Here is a 15,757-nt window from a genome sequence, read left to right as displayed (position 1 = left end):
TTTTTTATTTGATAGATCGGGCAATTCTGAGCGCGGCGATACCAAATATGCGTAGATTTGATATTTTTTTTATTGATTTATTTTGATTGGGGCGAAAGGGGGGTGATTTAAACTTTTATGTTTTTTTTATTTTTTTCACATTTTTTTAAACTTTTTTTTTTAACTTTTGCCATGCTTCAATAGCCTCCATGAGAGGCTAGAAGCAGGCACAAGCCGATCGGCTCTGCTACATAGCAGCGATCTGCTGATCGCTGCTATGTAGCAGAATTGCACGTGTGCTGTGAGCGCCGACCACAAGGTGGCGCTCACAGCGACGGGCAATCAGTAACCATAGAGGTCTCAAGGACCTCTATGGCTACAATGGAGACGCATCGCCGACCCCCGGACATGTGACGGGGGTCGGCGATAACGTCATTTCCGGCCGCCCGGCCGGAAGCGGTAGTTAAATGCCGCTGTCTGCGTTTGACAGCGGCATTTAACTAGTTAATAGGTGCGGGCAGATCGCGATTCTGCCCGCGCCTATTACGGGCACATGTCAGCTGTTCAAAACAGCTGACATGTCCCGGCTTTGGTGCGGGCTCACCGCGGAGCCCTGCATCAAAGCAGGGGAGCCGGCATCGGACGGTATAGTTCGTCCGATGCCGGTAAGGGGTTAAATGGCTTTAAATGATGCAGGCTTCATTTGGTCGTCCCCCCCTTGATGCAATAATTCTGTGCCGATGGGTTATCATTCAGTTAGGGGCCGTCGGCGACCCAAAAGTTTTCACAAAAAAGCCAAACATCAGCTATCCAGAGAGTAAATAGCACAAACGAAAAAATAAAGTCATTATTTTTTAATCGCTCCACCTACACCCCACCTTGTCCCTGACATGCTTAAAAAGCTCTTTGGTCTTGCCCATGTTGTAGAGGTTAGAGTCTGACTGATTAATTGAGTCTGTGGACAGGAGTCTTTTATAAAGGTGACTATGTAATTAATTGTGGAAACTTCACACTAGACCTTGGAAATCAAGGTCCCAGAGTCTGGAGGAAGAGTAGAGAGGCCACAACCCAAGCTGCTGGAGGTCTAGTGTGAAGTCTCCACAATCAGTGATGGTTTGGGGAGCCATGTCATCTGCTGGTGTAGGTCCACTGTGTTTTATCAAGACCAAAGTCAGCGCAGTCGCCTGCCAGGACATTTTAGAGCACTTCATGTTTCCCTCTGCCGACAAGCTTTTTGGAGATGGAAATGTCATTCTCCAGCTGGACTTGGCAAATGTCCACACTGACAAAAGTACCAATACCTCGTGTACAAACAACAGTATCACTGGGCTTGATTGACAGCAAACTCGCCTGACCTTAACCCCATAGAGAATCTATGTGATATTGTCAAGAGGAAGATGAGAGACACCAGATCCAACAATGCAGATGAGCTGAAGGCTGCTATCAAAGCAACCTGGGCTTCCATAACCCCTCAGCAGTGCCACAGGCTGATCGCCTCCATGCCACGCCACATTGATGCAGTAATTGATGCAAAAGGAGCCCCGACCAAGTATTGAGTGCATTTACTGAACATACATTTCAGTAGACCAACATTTCAGATTTTTAAAACATTTTTTCAAACTGGTGTTATAAAGTATTCTAATTAACTGAGATAATGGCTTTTGTGTTTTCATTGGCTGTAAGCCATAATCATCAACATTAACAGAAATGAGTTTCACTTTTTGTATTGAAGAAAAAAAAAGAAGAAGGAAAAAATGCCGGTCATGAAGGGGTTAAACTCCTTGACCATCAAGATTTTGCTAAAGAATCTAAAAAGGGAGGAAACAAGTTTTTTTTTATTTTCACACATTAAAAACCTCCCTTCTATTTTCCATCTTCAGCAGTTTTGCATAGTAATTTCCCTAATTATCTAGAACAAGACGATTGTGCAACAATTATTTTCGAAAAGAAGAACTATCTCATCAACAATGTGTACCGTAAGGAGTGAAAAAGTATTTGTCCCCCCCCACCCCCAATTTCTGATCTCTTATCTGTATGCACATTTATCACCGTCAGGAGGTGAGCGGGGGCCAGTGACGTCAAATCTGCCGATTTTTGTAGGGTCATGTGACCTATTCATTTGGTTTTATGGGATTAGATTTTGCTTTTTTTTTTTTTAAACTACCTTGACGATATTCAGATTGCAGAAAGTCCTACTACTGTAACTCGCTGCGATCAGTTATAATCTGTAGGAAACCTGGCAGCAAATGCAATGTTTCCCCACAGCACTTCCGCAGGCAGAAGTAGGTATTACATCAAGCTCATTGAAATGGACTAACTGTGAGTCAGAGATGATCAAAAACATTTGCAGGCCCCCGAATGATTGGCTGAAGAACCGTTCATCCGACAGCCGTTTCATTTGTATGGCCGTCTTTACACTCCCTACACGTGTAGGTTTTTTCTTAGGATTTTATTTTTTAAATGTCACCTATTACATCCTTTTTAAACCGGACTTATTCACCAATTCTCTATCATCTGGTGGGGAGGAGGTGACATAAGATGACTAATTATACAGCAATTACTGACGTTTGTTAAAAATTAGAACGTGTTGGAAAATTTTTGTCGTTATGGAAACAAGTCCACTCGTCTTTTCCATTTGTTTGTATAAGTAATCATTAAACTGTTATATGACAAAGATAAGGGCGGCACTAATAAGGGTTCTCCATCTCTACTTATTAGAGGAGTCATTGGCAATGAGCTGACAATGTGCCCAGAGTGCTGAGACCTCCCTCGATCAACCATAATCTGTGAAGACACCTGGCAGTAGGTGTTTAGTTTTCCTGCAGTGCCACCACTGGTGAAATGAAGTATTACACAGTACTAATTAAATCAATGTTTTTTTTTCTGTGTAATACTGTATATTACAGGATTGTAAGAGACGCTCTCCACTGCGACAAAAAGATGAGGATCCTGAATAGAGAATCCCCCTCTATTAACTCATTAATAGGGTTTCTATAGACACATTTGTAGTTGTATCTAACCTATATAGTCCTTCACAGAGTACATAATGCTCAGTGTATCTCATTCTCTCACAGAGCCCTGCCTGCGACTTTATGTCCACCAAAGATAGCTCCTGACTACGACTTTGTGTCCACCTGACAGAACCCCTTCCTACAACTTTGTGTCCACCTGACACAGACCCCTTCCTTTGACTTTGTGTCCACCTGACAGAACCCCTGCCAATGACTTTGTGTCTATCTGACAGAGCTCCTTCCTACAGCTTTGTGTCCACCTGACAGATCCCCTTCCTTCGACTTTGTGTCTACCTGACAGAGTCTCTTCCAACAACTTTGCATCCACCTGACAGAGCTCCTGCCTATGACTGTGTGTCCAACCAACAGATCCACTTCCAATGACTTTGTGCCCACCCTACAGAGACCCTGCCTAAGACTTTGTGTCCACCTGACAGAGCCTCTTCCTTTGACTTTGTGTCCACCTGACAGAGCCCCTTAATTCAATTTTGTGTCCACCTGACTGAGCCCCTTCCTATGACTTTGCGTCCACCTGACTGAGCCCCTGCCTGCGACTTTGTGTCCACCTGACAAAGCCCCCGCTTGTGACTTTATGTCCATCCAATAGAGCCCCTGCCTGTGTCTTTGCATCCACCTGACAGATCCCCTTCCTTCGACTTTGTGTCTACCTGACAGAGTCTCTTCAAACAACTTTGCATCCACCTGACAGAGCTCCTGCCTATGAATTTGTGTCCACCCAACAGATCCACTTCCAATGACTTTGTGCCCACCCTACAGAGACCCTGTCTAAGACTTTGTGTCCACCTGACAGAGCCTCTTCCTTTGACTTTGTTTCCACCTCAGAGAGCCCCTTAATTCAATTTTGTGTCCACCTGACTGAGCCCCTTCCTATGACTTTGCGTCCACCTGACTGAGCCCCTGCCTGCGACTTTGTGTCCACCTGACAGAGCCCCCGCTTGTGACTTTATGTCCATCCAATAGAGCCCCTGCCTGTGTCTTTGCATCCACCTGACAGAACCCCTTCCTATGACTTTGTGTCCACCTCACAGAGCCCCTTCCTATGAATTTGTGTCCACCCAACAGAGACCTTGCCTATGACTTTTTGTCTGCCTGACAAAGCCCCTTCCTACAAAGTTGTAACCACCTGACACAGCCCCTTCCTTCGACTTTGTGTCCACCTGACAGAGTGTCTTCCTACGACTTTGTGTCCTCCTGACTGAGCCCCTGCCTATGATTTTGTGTCCACCTGACAGAGTGTCTTCCTACGACTTTGTGTCCTCCTGGCAGAGCCCCTTCCTTCGACTTTTTATCCACCTGACTGAGCCCCTGCCTATGACTTTGTGTCCACCTGACAGAGCCCCTTCCTACAACTTTGTGTCCACTTGTCAGAGCCACTGCCGTAATTTTTTTTTTTTCATTTTGACATAAGCTTCCCTATACGAGCTCTTATTTGTTTTTGCAAGATGAGTTTTAATTTTTTTAAGTGCCATTTTGGGCAAACAAGCATTTAAGAGCTACAAAAAACACTTTTTTAACAAAATTTACCTATCACTGTAAATACACTACACCGTAAAGGTTATTACTATTACAGGGATACCGAATATGTCCTTATTATTTTCGGATTTGTGGTGTTTAATTTTTAAAAAGTGTTCCAAAAATGTTTTAATATCACTGTTTTTTTAGTATTTTTTTAAGGAAAAATCTCTGACTTTTATTTTATTCTTAGCATATAGATATGTAGAGATGTACCTATATATAGAGATGTATCTCAATGTACCAGCGCAATATGCATGCAGAATAGGAGAGTACCATTTAGATCTTTAGGCAGAGAAAATCCTCCTATACTTAGAAGCATAGACTGTGGCTCACAAATGCAAATAATTTATTAGCTATATATGAAGTCTTCTACTGAGCGTAGACTGATTTTGGAGGCCTATTGCACAACTTCTTTAGATGGAGGAACCACCACAGCAGCGTCCTGTAACGAGTATAACGCTGTATGACTGCCCACGGTTAATTGGTTTTCAGACCCATTCTGCTACAGTCCGGCACAGGTTTGCTTTCCTTGGATAAGAGTAGACAAAGCCGAGGCCGTGCATTTCTAGGAAGCCTGGATGACTATGTGACTAAAGGTCTAGTTAGCAAAGTGAACAGTGGTAGAGCACAAAAAAACATCCCGAACAAAGATCTAATATAAAAGTTCAAGAAAATACTCTTATATTGAGGTTATGGATTTCTGGTGAAAAAAGTCAGGTTCGTATGTTGAGAAAGGTCACGGTTATATGAGCAGCTGCAGGAGCGATCTAGTGAACTTTATACACTGCAGATTCATGTGGGTGGATGGAGCGGAGTCAGATCGATACAGAAGGTTGAGTAATTTTGCTTTAATAGTGTTGTATGAATTTTTTAATTATTTCTATATGTTGCCATTAGAAACAGACTACAGGTCAGCCGTACCCCGTTGTCAGACATGTGACCTAACAGCCTTGTTCTGTGCCATCTGAGATTCCACAATGCAAAAGTCTCAGGAAGCAGGAAAAGCTAAACAATGAAATGATGGGATACGAAAGGAAAAGAAAAAGGAAGGAAGGAAGGATAACATGGAAGAAAATTTGCTGTCATGAATATCTCAGATGCCCTCGAGAGCCCCGGCTACCGATGTCTCTGTGGACAGTAGTCAAAGACAGTTGTGAGGGACTCTGTGGAGGGAGACCAGGGGTTAAACACTAGATAACAGTGACTCAGTATGGGGAGCATGAGACACTGTTGAGGGGCAAAAGATGGAAGTCAGGGGTTGTGTCAAGGGGCATACTGTGGAAGTCAAAATTCTATCACGGAGCTCAAGGCCGTAGATTGGAATCCTGTCAAGGAAGCACATAGTAGCCAACGGGGATTCTATATGGGACACAAAGTAACAAGCTAGTGCTCTGTCAGGTGGACACATAGTGGCAGGCTGGGGCTCTGTCAGGTGGACACAAAGTGGCAGGCTACGGGTCTGTCAGGTGGACACATAGTGGCAGGCTGGGGCTCTGTCAGGTGGACACATAGTGGCAGGCTGGGGCTCTGTCAGGTGGACACAAAGTGGCAGGCTGGGGCTCTGTCAGGTGGACACATAGTGGCAGGCTGGGGCTCTGTCAGGTGGACACAAAGTGGCAGGCTGGGGCTCTGTCAGGTGGACACAAAGTGGCAGGCTGGGGCTCTGTCAGGTGGACACATAGTGGCAGGCTGGGGCTCTGTCAGGTGGACACATAGTGGCAGGCTGGGGCTCTGTCAGGTGGACACAAAGTGGCAGGCTGGGGCTCTGTCAGGTGGACACACAGTGGCAGGCTGGGGCTCTGTCAGGTGGACACATAGTGGCAGGCTGGGGCTCTGTCAGGTGGACACAAAGTGGCAGGCTGGGGCTCTGTCAGGCGGACACATAGTGGCAGGCTGGGGCTCTGTCAGGTGGACACAAAGTGGCAGGCTGGGGCTCTGTCAGGTGGACACATAGTGGCAGGCTGGGGCTCTGTGAGGCGGACACATAGTGGCAGGCTGGGGCTCTGTCAGGTTGACACATAGTGGCAGGCTGGGGCTCTGTCAGGTGGACACATAGTGGCAGGCTGGGGCTCTGTCAGGTGGACACATAGTGGCAGGCTGGGGCTTTGTCAGGCGGACACATAGTGGCAGGCTGGGGCTCTGTCAGGTGGACACATAGTGGCAGGCTGGGGCTCTGTGAGGTGGACACATAGTGGCAGGCTGGGGCTCTGTCAGGCGGACACATAGTGGCAGGCTGGGGCTCTGTCAGGTGGACACATAGTGGCAGGCTGGGGCTCTGTCAGGTGGACACATAGTGGCAGGCTGGGGCTCTGTCAGGTGGACACATAGTGGCAGGCTGGGGCTCTGTCAGGTGGACACATAGTGGCAGGCTGGGGCTCTGTCAGGCGGACACATAGTGGCAGGCTGGGGCTCTGTGAGGTGGACACATAGTGGCAGGCTGGGGCTCTGTCAGGTGGACACATAGTGGCAGGCTGGGGCTCTGTCAGGTGGACACATAGTGGCAGGCTGGGGCTCTGTCAGGGGGACACATAGTGGCAGGCTGGGGCTCTGTCAGGTGGACACATAGTGGCAGGCTGGGGCTCTGTCAGGCGGACACATAGTGGCAGGCTGGGGCTCTGTCAGGTGGACACAAAGTGGCAGGCTGGGGCTCTGTCAGGTGGACACATAGTGGCAGGCTGGGGCTCTGTCAGGTGGACACATAGTGGCAGGCTGGGGCTCTGTCAGGCGGACACATAGTGGCAGGCTGGGGCTCTGTCAGGTGGACACATAGTGGCAGGCTGGGGCTCTGTCAGGTGGACACATAGTGGCAGGCTGGGGCTCTGTCAGGTGGACACATAGTGGCAGGCTGGGGCTCTGTCAGGTGGACACATAGTGGCAGGCTGGGGTTCTGTCAGGTGGACACATAGTGGCAGGCTGGGGCTCTGTCAGGCGGACACATAGTGGCAGGCTGGGGCTCTGTCAGGTGGACACATAGTGGCAGGCTGGGGCTCTGTCAGGTGGACACATAGTGGCAGGCTGGGGCTCTGTGAGGTGGACACATAGTGGCAGGCTGGGGCTCTGTGAGGTGGACACATAGTGGCAGGCTGGGGCTCTGTCAGGTGGACACATAGTGGCAGGCTGGGGCTCTGTCAGGTGGACACATAGTGGCAGGCTGGGGCTCTGTTAGGTGGACACATAGTGGCAGGCTGGGGCTCTGTCAGGTGGACACATAGTGGCAGGCTGGGGCTCTGTCAGTTGGACACATAGTGGCAGGCTGGGGCTCTGTCAGGTGGACACATAGTGGCAGGCTGGGGCTCTGTTAGGTGGACACATAGTGGCAGGCTGGGGCTCTGTCAGGTGGACACATAGTGGCAGGCTGGGGCTCTGTGAGGTGGACACATAGTGGCAGGCTGGGGCTCTGTCAGGTGGACACATAGTGGCAGGCTGGGGCTCTGTGAGGTGGACACATAGTGGCAGGCTGGGGCTCTGTCAGGTGGACACATAGTGGCAGGCTGGGGCTCTGTCAGGTGGACACATAGTGGCAGGCTGGGGCTCTGTCAGTTGGACACATAGTGGCAGGCTGGGGCTCTGTCAGGTGGACACATAGTGGCAGGCTGGGGCTCTGTCAGGTGGACACATAGTGGCAGGCTGGGGCTCTGTCAGGCGGACACATAGTGGCAGGCTGGGGCTCTGTCAGGCGGACACATAGTGGCAGGCTGGGGCTCTGTCAGGTGGACACATAGTGGCAGGCTGGGGCTCTGTCAGGTGGACACATAGTGGCAGGCTGGGGCTCTGTCAGGTGGACACATAGTGGCAGGCTGGGGCTCTGTCAGGTGGACACATAGTGGCAGGCTGGGGCTCTTTCAGGTGGACACATAGTGGCAGGCTGGGGCTCTGTCAGGTGGACACATAGTGGCAGGCTGGGGCTCTGTCAGGTGGACACATAGTGGCAGGCTGGGGCTCTTTCAGGTGGACACATAGTGGCAGGCTGGGGCTCTGTCAGGTGGACACATAGTGGCAGGCTGGGGCTCTGTCAGGTGGACACATAGTGGCAGGCTGGGGCTCTGTCAGGTGGACACATAGTGGCAGGCTGGGGCTCTGTCAGGTGGACACATAGTGGCAGGCTGGGGCTCTGTCAGGCGGACACATAGTGGCAGGCTGGGGCTCTTTCAGGTGGACACATAGTGGCAGGCTGGGGCTCTTTCAGGTGGACACATAGTGGCAGGCTGGGGCTCTGTCAGGTGGACACATAGTGGCAGGCTGGGGCTCTGTCAGGTGGACACATAGTGGCAGGCTGGGGCTCTGTCAGGTGGACACATAGTGGCAGGCTGGGGCTCTGTCAGGTGGACACATAGTGGCAGGCTGGGGCTCTGTCAGGTGGACACATAGTGGCAGGCTGGGGCTCTGTCAGGTGGACACATAGTGGCAGGCTGGGGCTCTGTCAGGTGGACACATAGTGGCAGGCTGGGGCTCTGTCAGGTGGACACATAGTGGCAGGCTGGGGCTCTGTCAGGCGGACACATAGTGGCAGGCTGGGGCTCTGTCAGGCGGACACATAGTGGCAGGCTGGGGCTCTGTCAGGTGGACACATAGTGGCAGGCTGGGGCTCTGTCAGGTGGACACATAGTGGCAGGCTGGGGCTCTGTCAGGCGGACACAACGGCCCCATTGCATCAACAGTTTTTTGCTCTACACTATGGCCGGCTGCTGATGTCACCCCGGATTATTTCTGAGTCGTTTTTCTTGTGTTCACCAAAAGTTTACGGCTTCCTAGAAAGAATTAACTCTCATTATCGTGTCAGCAAATCTGAGTCATCCACAGTATACGGTGCACAATGTCTGCTCGGGGCGGCAGTGGCGGAGCAGAAATATCATGCGCATGGTCCGATGGTTTTCACACTGTGAAGTTGACAGTCTGCGTGAGTCATCACCACACAAGGAGCTTCTCGTTTCTAGAAGAACCAAGATACGTGTGATCAGAAATGAGAACAGCACAGGGAGCAGAAGGCTGGCTACAGAGAAGAAATGTCACCGCGGGGTCTAACAGTCTGCGTACTGGTGATACTGGCCACAGGTGAGGGACTACCATCAAAATACAGTATTATCTATCTATCTATTATATATCTATCTATCTATTATCTATCTATTATCTATCTATCTATTATCTATCTGTTATCTATCTATCTACTGTATCTATCTATTATCTATTATCTATCTATTATATATCTATCTATTATCTATCTATTATCTATATATAGTATCTATTATCTATCTATTATCTATCTATTATCTATCTATCTATCTATTATCTATCTATTATCTATATATAGTATCTATTATCTATCTATTATCTATCTATCTATCTATTATCTATCTATTATATATCTATCTATTATCCATCTATCTATTATCTATCTGTTATCTATCTATCTACTGTATCTATCTATTATCTATTATCTATCTATTATATATCTATCTATCTATTATCTATCTATTATCTATATATAGTATCTATTATCTATCTATTATCTATCTATCTATCTATTATCTATCTATTATCTATCTATTATCTATCTATTATCTATTATCTATCTATCTATCTATTATCTATCTATTATCTATCTATCTATTATCTATCTATTATCTATTATCTATCTATCTATCATCTATTATCTATTATCTATCTATTATCTATCTATTATCTATCTATTATCTATCTATTATCTATTATCTATCTATTATCTATCTATTATCTATCTATTATCTATTATCTATCTATTATCTATCTATTATCTATCTATCTATCTATATATTATCTATCTATTATCTATTATCTATCTATCTATCTTTCTATCATCTATCTATTATCTATCTATCTATTATCTATCTATTATCTATCTATTATCTATTATCTATCTATTATCTATCTATTATCTATTATCTATCTATCTATTATCTATCTATCTATCTATTATCTATCTATCTATCTATTATCTATCTATTATCTATCTATTATCTATTATCTATCTATTATCTATCTATTATCTATTATCTATCTATCTATTATCTATCTATTATCTATCTTTCTCCCCATGCCATATTTGCCTTCTCCCATTATTGAGACGTCACTGCTTTCTCTGCTTAGTACGGTCGGTGTTGGGCCTCAGAACCATTTCTATAATGAGCACTGGAGGACATTAGTGACTGTTCAGGGGCCAAACAACCTCCCTACAGGTTCCCCATAATTATTTTCTGATAGTCTAAACACTCCTTTAGTTGAAGATAAATTATTCCTATTTTGTCCTTCATTTTATACTGTCTTCTCGATTTTCAGGTCCGGTGGCTCCAGCCGCTCTGGTGGTGGCGGTATCACTGAATGGCACTGCGGTATTACCCTGCACATATTCCGCCGAGACAACCACAATGTGCTGGGGACGGGACGGATGTCCAAATTATTGGTGCAATAACGAGATTATCAGGACTGATGGCCGAATAGTGACCGGGAGGAAATCTGACCGATATAAACTGCTGGGGAACATTAGTCAGGGGAACGTGTCCCTGACCATCATCGGGGTCACCAAAGATGATGAAGGAACCTACTGCTGCCGTGTGGAGATCCCTGGACCATTCAATGACATAAAATTAGAGAGAACAGTAAAGATCCGTCAGGGTGAGGAGACGGCTGTGACCCCGTGCTGTCCTGTCTGTGTCCTCTCTTTTGCTTCCTCCTCGGCCCAGGAGCTGTGGTACCATCAGACCATGTTCAGACTATTCTCTTCATGGGTCTTTTTTTCACAAGTGGTCACATACTTTTACTAACTTATCGCTATTTTTATTTCAGCCGCTCCGAAGCCTCCAGAACCTACTCACACGACTGTTCACACTACTCGTGGTAAGTCTGAGATGCCTACTGATGAGGCGGGCACCTGCACCTTGGCTTCGGCCTAACTACCATGGTTCTCATGCTCAGCATCTACTGTGTTTCCCATCCGGCATAGACGGCACAAGAGGCACAATGGCTGGTATTTGAATGGACACAGACTAGACTATTTTAATAAAAGGCTTGTACCTACCACTGACTGCTATGGGGTTGGGCATTTTTTGCTATTTATTATAACACTGCAATTACCTACAGTCACCACTAGATGGAGCTCATCACTGTTCTATAGTTCTCAATGAGTTCAGTTCAACACTAGATTGTATAAATCCACATGTAGTGAGCTCCCTCTAGTGGTGACTGCATGTGGTTACAATTCTATCATTTGCCAAGTCAGAAAAACTATCTCCCCAGTACAGATATATTATTAAATCAATCCACAAATAATTTTTGGAGATAAAACATGCAGGCGTAGTTCATAACTTTCTTTGAGTTTATTTTTTAAAACATTCTTTTATCCACAGACCATGAACCTCCTTATGCTACCCCAAAGACAACCTCTGCTGACCCTCCTCCCTTTAACGTGAAGCGAGCAAGCCAGGTAGACTTTAATTAATAAAATATAAGATGTAATATGACGTGTATGCAGTAAATAATAAGCACATGGTACTAGGTGCAGAATTGCTCCTATTTGAGCATTTTCCTGCAGCCGCCACTAGGGGGAGCTGCAGCCATACAAATTATTACCCTTCCCAGTGATAACTGTATAACCTAGGTGCAGTGAGCTCCCTCTAGTGGTGATATTTGGAATTACACATATGAAAAAAAAAATCATTTATGATCAGATGATGGCATCTAGGAGCTGCCAGGATGACGACTATGTCTTATTTTCCACCTGATCATTTGTCTTTTTGCAGGATAGCGAAATCGAAGACACCCAAATGGAGGCTAATGCTTTGCCTCATATTATCAGTATCGTCGTCATCGTTCTCATCGTCCTGATTTCACTGACTGCGCTATTATTTACTTGTAAGTTACTTTTATAGATTCTTTGGCAAATTTTCAAAGTCTGTAAACAGAAAAAAAAGCTTTCTGATAATCCAGAAAGTCTGATAACCCGGCTCAGAACATTAGTTTGGAATTGGTGGGAATTTCCCAAGACCGAGAGGAGATGACTAAAATATCTGATAATCTGGCATCTGTCTGGCCCCACTGATACGTTTTAGAATTTCCCAAAAAAAAAACAGAATTTTGTAAAAAAAAAAAAAATTCTCTCCAAATTCTAAGACCTATAATTTTTTATTTTCCAATTTATCGGTTTGTTTTTTTCAACGCAAACTGTTGTTTTCATTAATACTTTGTTGAGGTACCGACAATTATTTGATGGCTTCTTATTGCTTATTTTCTGGGTGGTGCGATAACCGAAAAACAGCAATTCTGACATTTTTTTTATTATTTGCTTTTATTAATTTTATATTTTCCTAGATCGGACTTTTATAGACGTCACAATACCAATTATGTTAGTTTTTATTTAAAAAAAAATACATTTAATTAGTTGATTTAAACTTTTGATATAAATATTTCAATTTTTTTTATTAAGATCGGGAGTTTGATTGCTTGCGCTATAAAAGCTTTTAGTACATTGTTAAGGAAATATGAGTTAATTCAGGGGTTTCCCTCATTGAGAACCCTCGTCTCTGATCTTTTCACTGATGACACTTTGAATTGTGTAATGCTCCATTTCACCTTCGGAGGCGCTGCAGGGAAATTGAGCACTTGCTGATGATTGTGGCTTGTCACTGATGATCTTCCTTAGGAGGACACAGCAGTAATAAATTGCAATCTTCTTTTTTTTTTCAGACAGATATCGTAAAAGGAAAAATAAAAAGTCATCTTCAAGGTCAGTGATAAATGAAATTAATTTGTACAACGCTTCTGTCTATGGATCCGCAATAAGATTAGGAAGCTCGCTGCTCCAGTCCCTTCGTTTTTTCTGTGCTCGAAAGCAGTTATCACACCGTGACATACATTATCATCGTGGGGCAGTAAGTACACCAGTAACATCAGGAGCAGGGTGAAATCACACAGCGGTGCACCTGACACAAATTCTGGGTTCAGAGATAACTCTGATCCCCACAGATTCACTTCCTGGACGTCGCAGTCAGTGGCAGACTGTGAGGTGGCTCAGCTTAACGCCACCAACATTTGAAGATGGTACTTATGAACATCGTGTCCCTTTTTTGACCTGAGACGCCACAGATTTGTCAGACTTTGTTTATAAAAAATCAAGTTAGTCCTGGCAAATTATTGCACATGAACGTAATGTCTCTGCTGCCTGGACATGCGCAGTCTGCCGCTGATGATGTGGGAAATACACTCACATTTACTGTGCATGCTCAGGCAGGAAAAACATTGTGTGCATGCGCAGGAAAGAAAGACATTGTGCTCATGTGCAGGCAGGAAAGACATTGTGCGCATGCGCAGGCAGGAAAGACATTGTGTGCATGTACATGAAAGAATGTAATTGTGCGTATGCCCAGGAAGGAAATACATTGTGCGCATGCACTGGAAGGAAAGACATTGTGCGCATGCACTGGAAGGAAAGACATTGTGTGCATGCACAGGCAGGAAAGACATTGTGCGCATGCACAGGCAGGAAACATGTAGTGCTCATGTGTAGGCAGGAAAGACATTGTGCTCATGAGTAGGCAGAAAAGACATAGTGCTCATGCACAGGCAGGAAAGACATAGTGCTCATGTGCAGGCAGGAAAGACATTGTGCTCATGTGCAGGAAGGAAATACATTGTGCGCATGCACAGGCAGGAAATACGTAGTGCTCATGAGTAGGCAAGAAAGACATTGTGCACATGTGCAGGTAGGAAAGACATTGCATGCATGTGCATGAAAGAATGTCATTGTGCGCATGAGCAGGAAGGAAATATATTGTGCGCATGTACAGGCAGGAAAGACATAGTGCTCATGTGCAGGCAGGAAAGACGTAGTGTTTACGTGCAGGCAGGAAAGACATTGTGCACATGCGCAGGCAGGAAAGACATATTGCTCGTGTGCAGGCAGGAAAGACATTGTGCGTATGCATAGGATTTTCAACATGGGCAGTGCAGAGAGCATCAGACATGTCCAGGAAAGATGATTGCAGCATCTGAGGTCGGACTAGTCTGCGTTGGTAGACAACTCCCCAGACTAGCCCTAGTATATTTGCAGATGACGAGCTGCGCTATATAACTTGTTTTTGTACAAGTATTTACATTATGATGGGACATCAAGAACAGTCATTTAATGCAAAAATAAGACTCAATAGTGTTATATTAGTGATTTAAACGTGTTGGGGCAACTGTAGGTTATCTTTTATAGCAGTTTCTAGTTGCTGTTTTTTATCCAATTCTTCAAATTCAATACCTGCAAAATTGCTGTTTTTTTGCCTGCAAAATTGCCATTTATTGTCCGCAAAGTTGCTGGTTTTCATTGCATTCTTCCCACTCAATACCTGCAAAATTGTTTTTTTTTAATCCAATTCTTCCCATTCAATACCTGCACAATTGCTATTTTTTATCTATTCCTTCCCATGTATTGCCTGCAAAATTGTAGCTTTTTATCCAATTATTCCCATTCAATACCTGCAAAATTGTTTTTTTATCCAATTTTTCCCATTCAGTACCTGAAAAAAAAATGCTGTTTTTTATCCAATTCTTCCCATTTGTTGCCTGCAAAATTGCTGTTTTTATCCAATTCTATTTGTCCATTTAGCGCCTGTAATTGCTGTTTTTTTCATCCATTTATCCCATTCAATACCTGCAAAATTATTTTTTTATCCAATTCTTCTCATTAAATACCTGCACAGTTGCTGTTTTTTTATCCAATTCTTCCCATTAATTGCCAGGAAAATTAATGCTTTTTAGCCAATTTTTCCCATTCAATACCTGCAAAATTGCTGTTTTTTTATTCAATTTTTCCTAATAAACATCCAATTCTTTCCGTAAAAATGTAATAAAAGTCAAACAATAAATTATAAACAGCACCACTCTTGCACACGGGTTCAGTGTTGTATTGCAGCTCAGCCTTATTTAATTGGATATAATACCAATAACAGTCTTTTCTAATCTTATCAAACCCCTTTAAGAAAACTATGATTTATGCACTTATATATCCCATATAACATGATTTTTTTTTGTAGGAATCCAGCAATCTTATCACTGGAGGGCCTGGAAAGAACACAGGACCAAACCGAACAAAATATTTATATGATAAATTAATTTTTTTTATCTGTACATATGTAAATATCGTCTATAAATCCTCAATAAATCAAACCATTTGTGAACGCATTGATGATTTTTGCAGGGCAAACACCCTCCAGCTG

The 15,757-nt window shown here is 44.7% G+C and overlaps 1 protein-coding gene across 2 annotated transcripts; it reads left to right on the top strand.

Moving 5' to 3' along the window:
- Window positions 1-9,423: 9,423 nt before the first annotated feature.
- Window positions 9,424-15,718, top strand: LOC138675304 (T-cell immunoglobulin and mucin domain-containing protein 4-like). 2 transcript variants are annotated; one of them, XM_069763393.1, is made up of 7 exons: window positions 9,424-9,578; window positions 10,839-11,174; window positions 11,346-11,396; window positions 11,906-11,982; window positions 12,299-12,410; window positions 13,242-13,281; window positions 15,575-15,718. In XM_069763393.1, exons 1-7 carry the CDS (start codon window positions 9,530-9,532, stop codon window positions 15,651-15,653), a joined length of 744 nt encoding a protein of 247 aa, XP_069619494.1. In that variant the 5' UTR covers window positions 9,424-9,529; the 3' UTR covers window positions 15,654-15,718. The 2 variants fall into 2 exon arrangements, with proteins under 2 accessions (XP_069619494.1, XP_069619495.1); XM_069763394.1 differs by lacking the exon at window positions 12,299-12,410.
- Window positions 15,719-15,757: the final 39 nt, after the last annotated feature.

The sequence above is a fragment of the Ranitomeya imitator genome, chromosome 4 (assembly GCF_032444005.1).
Source record: "Ranitomeya imitator isolate aRanImi1 chromosome 4, aRanImi1.pri, whole genome shotgun sequence".
Lineage (NCBI taxonomy): Eukaryota > Metazoa > Chordata > Amphibia > Anura > Dendrobatidae > Ranitomeya > Ranitomeya imitator.
The sequence above is the reverse complement of the archived record's forward strand: the minus strand, read 5'-3'. Positions and strand labels throughout refer to the sequence as shown.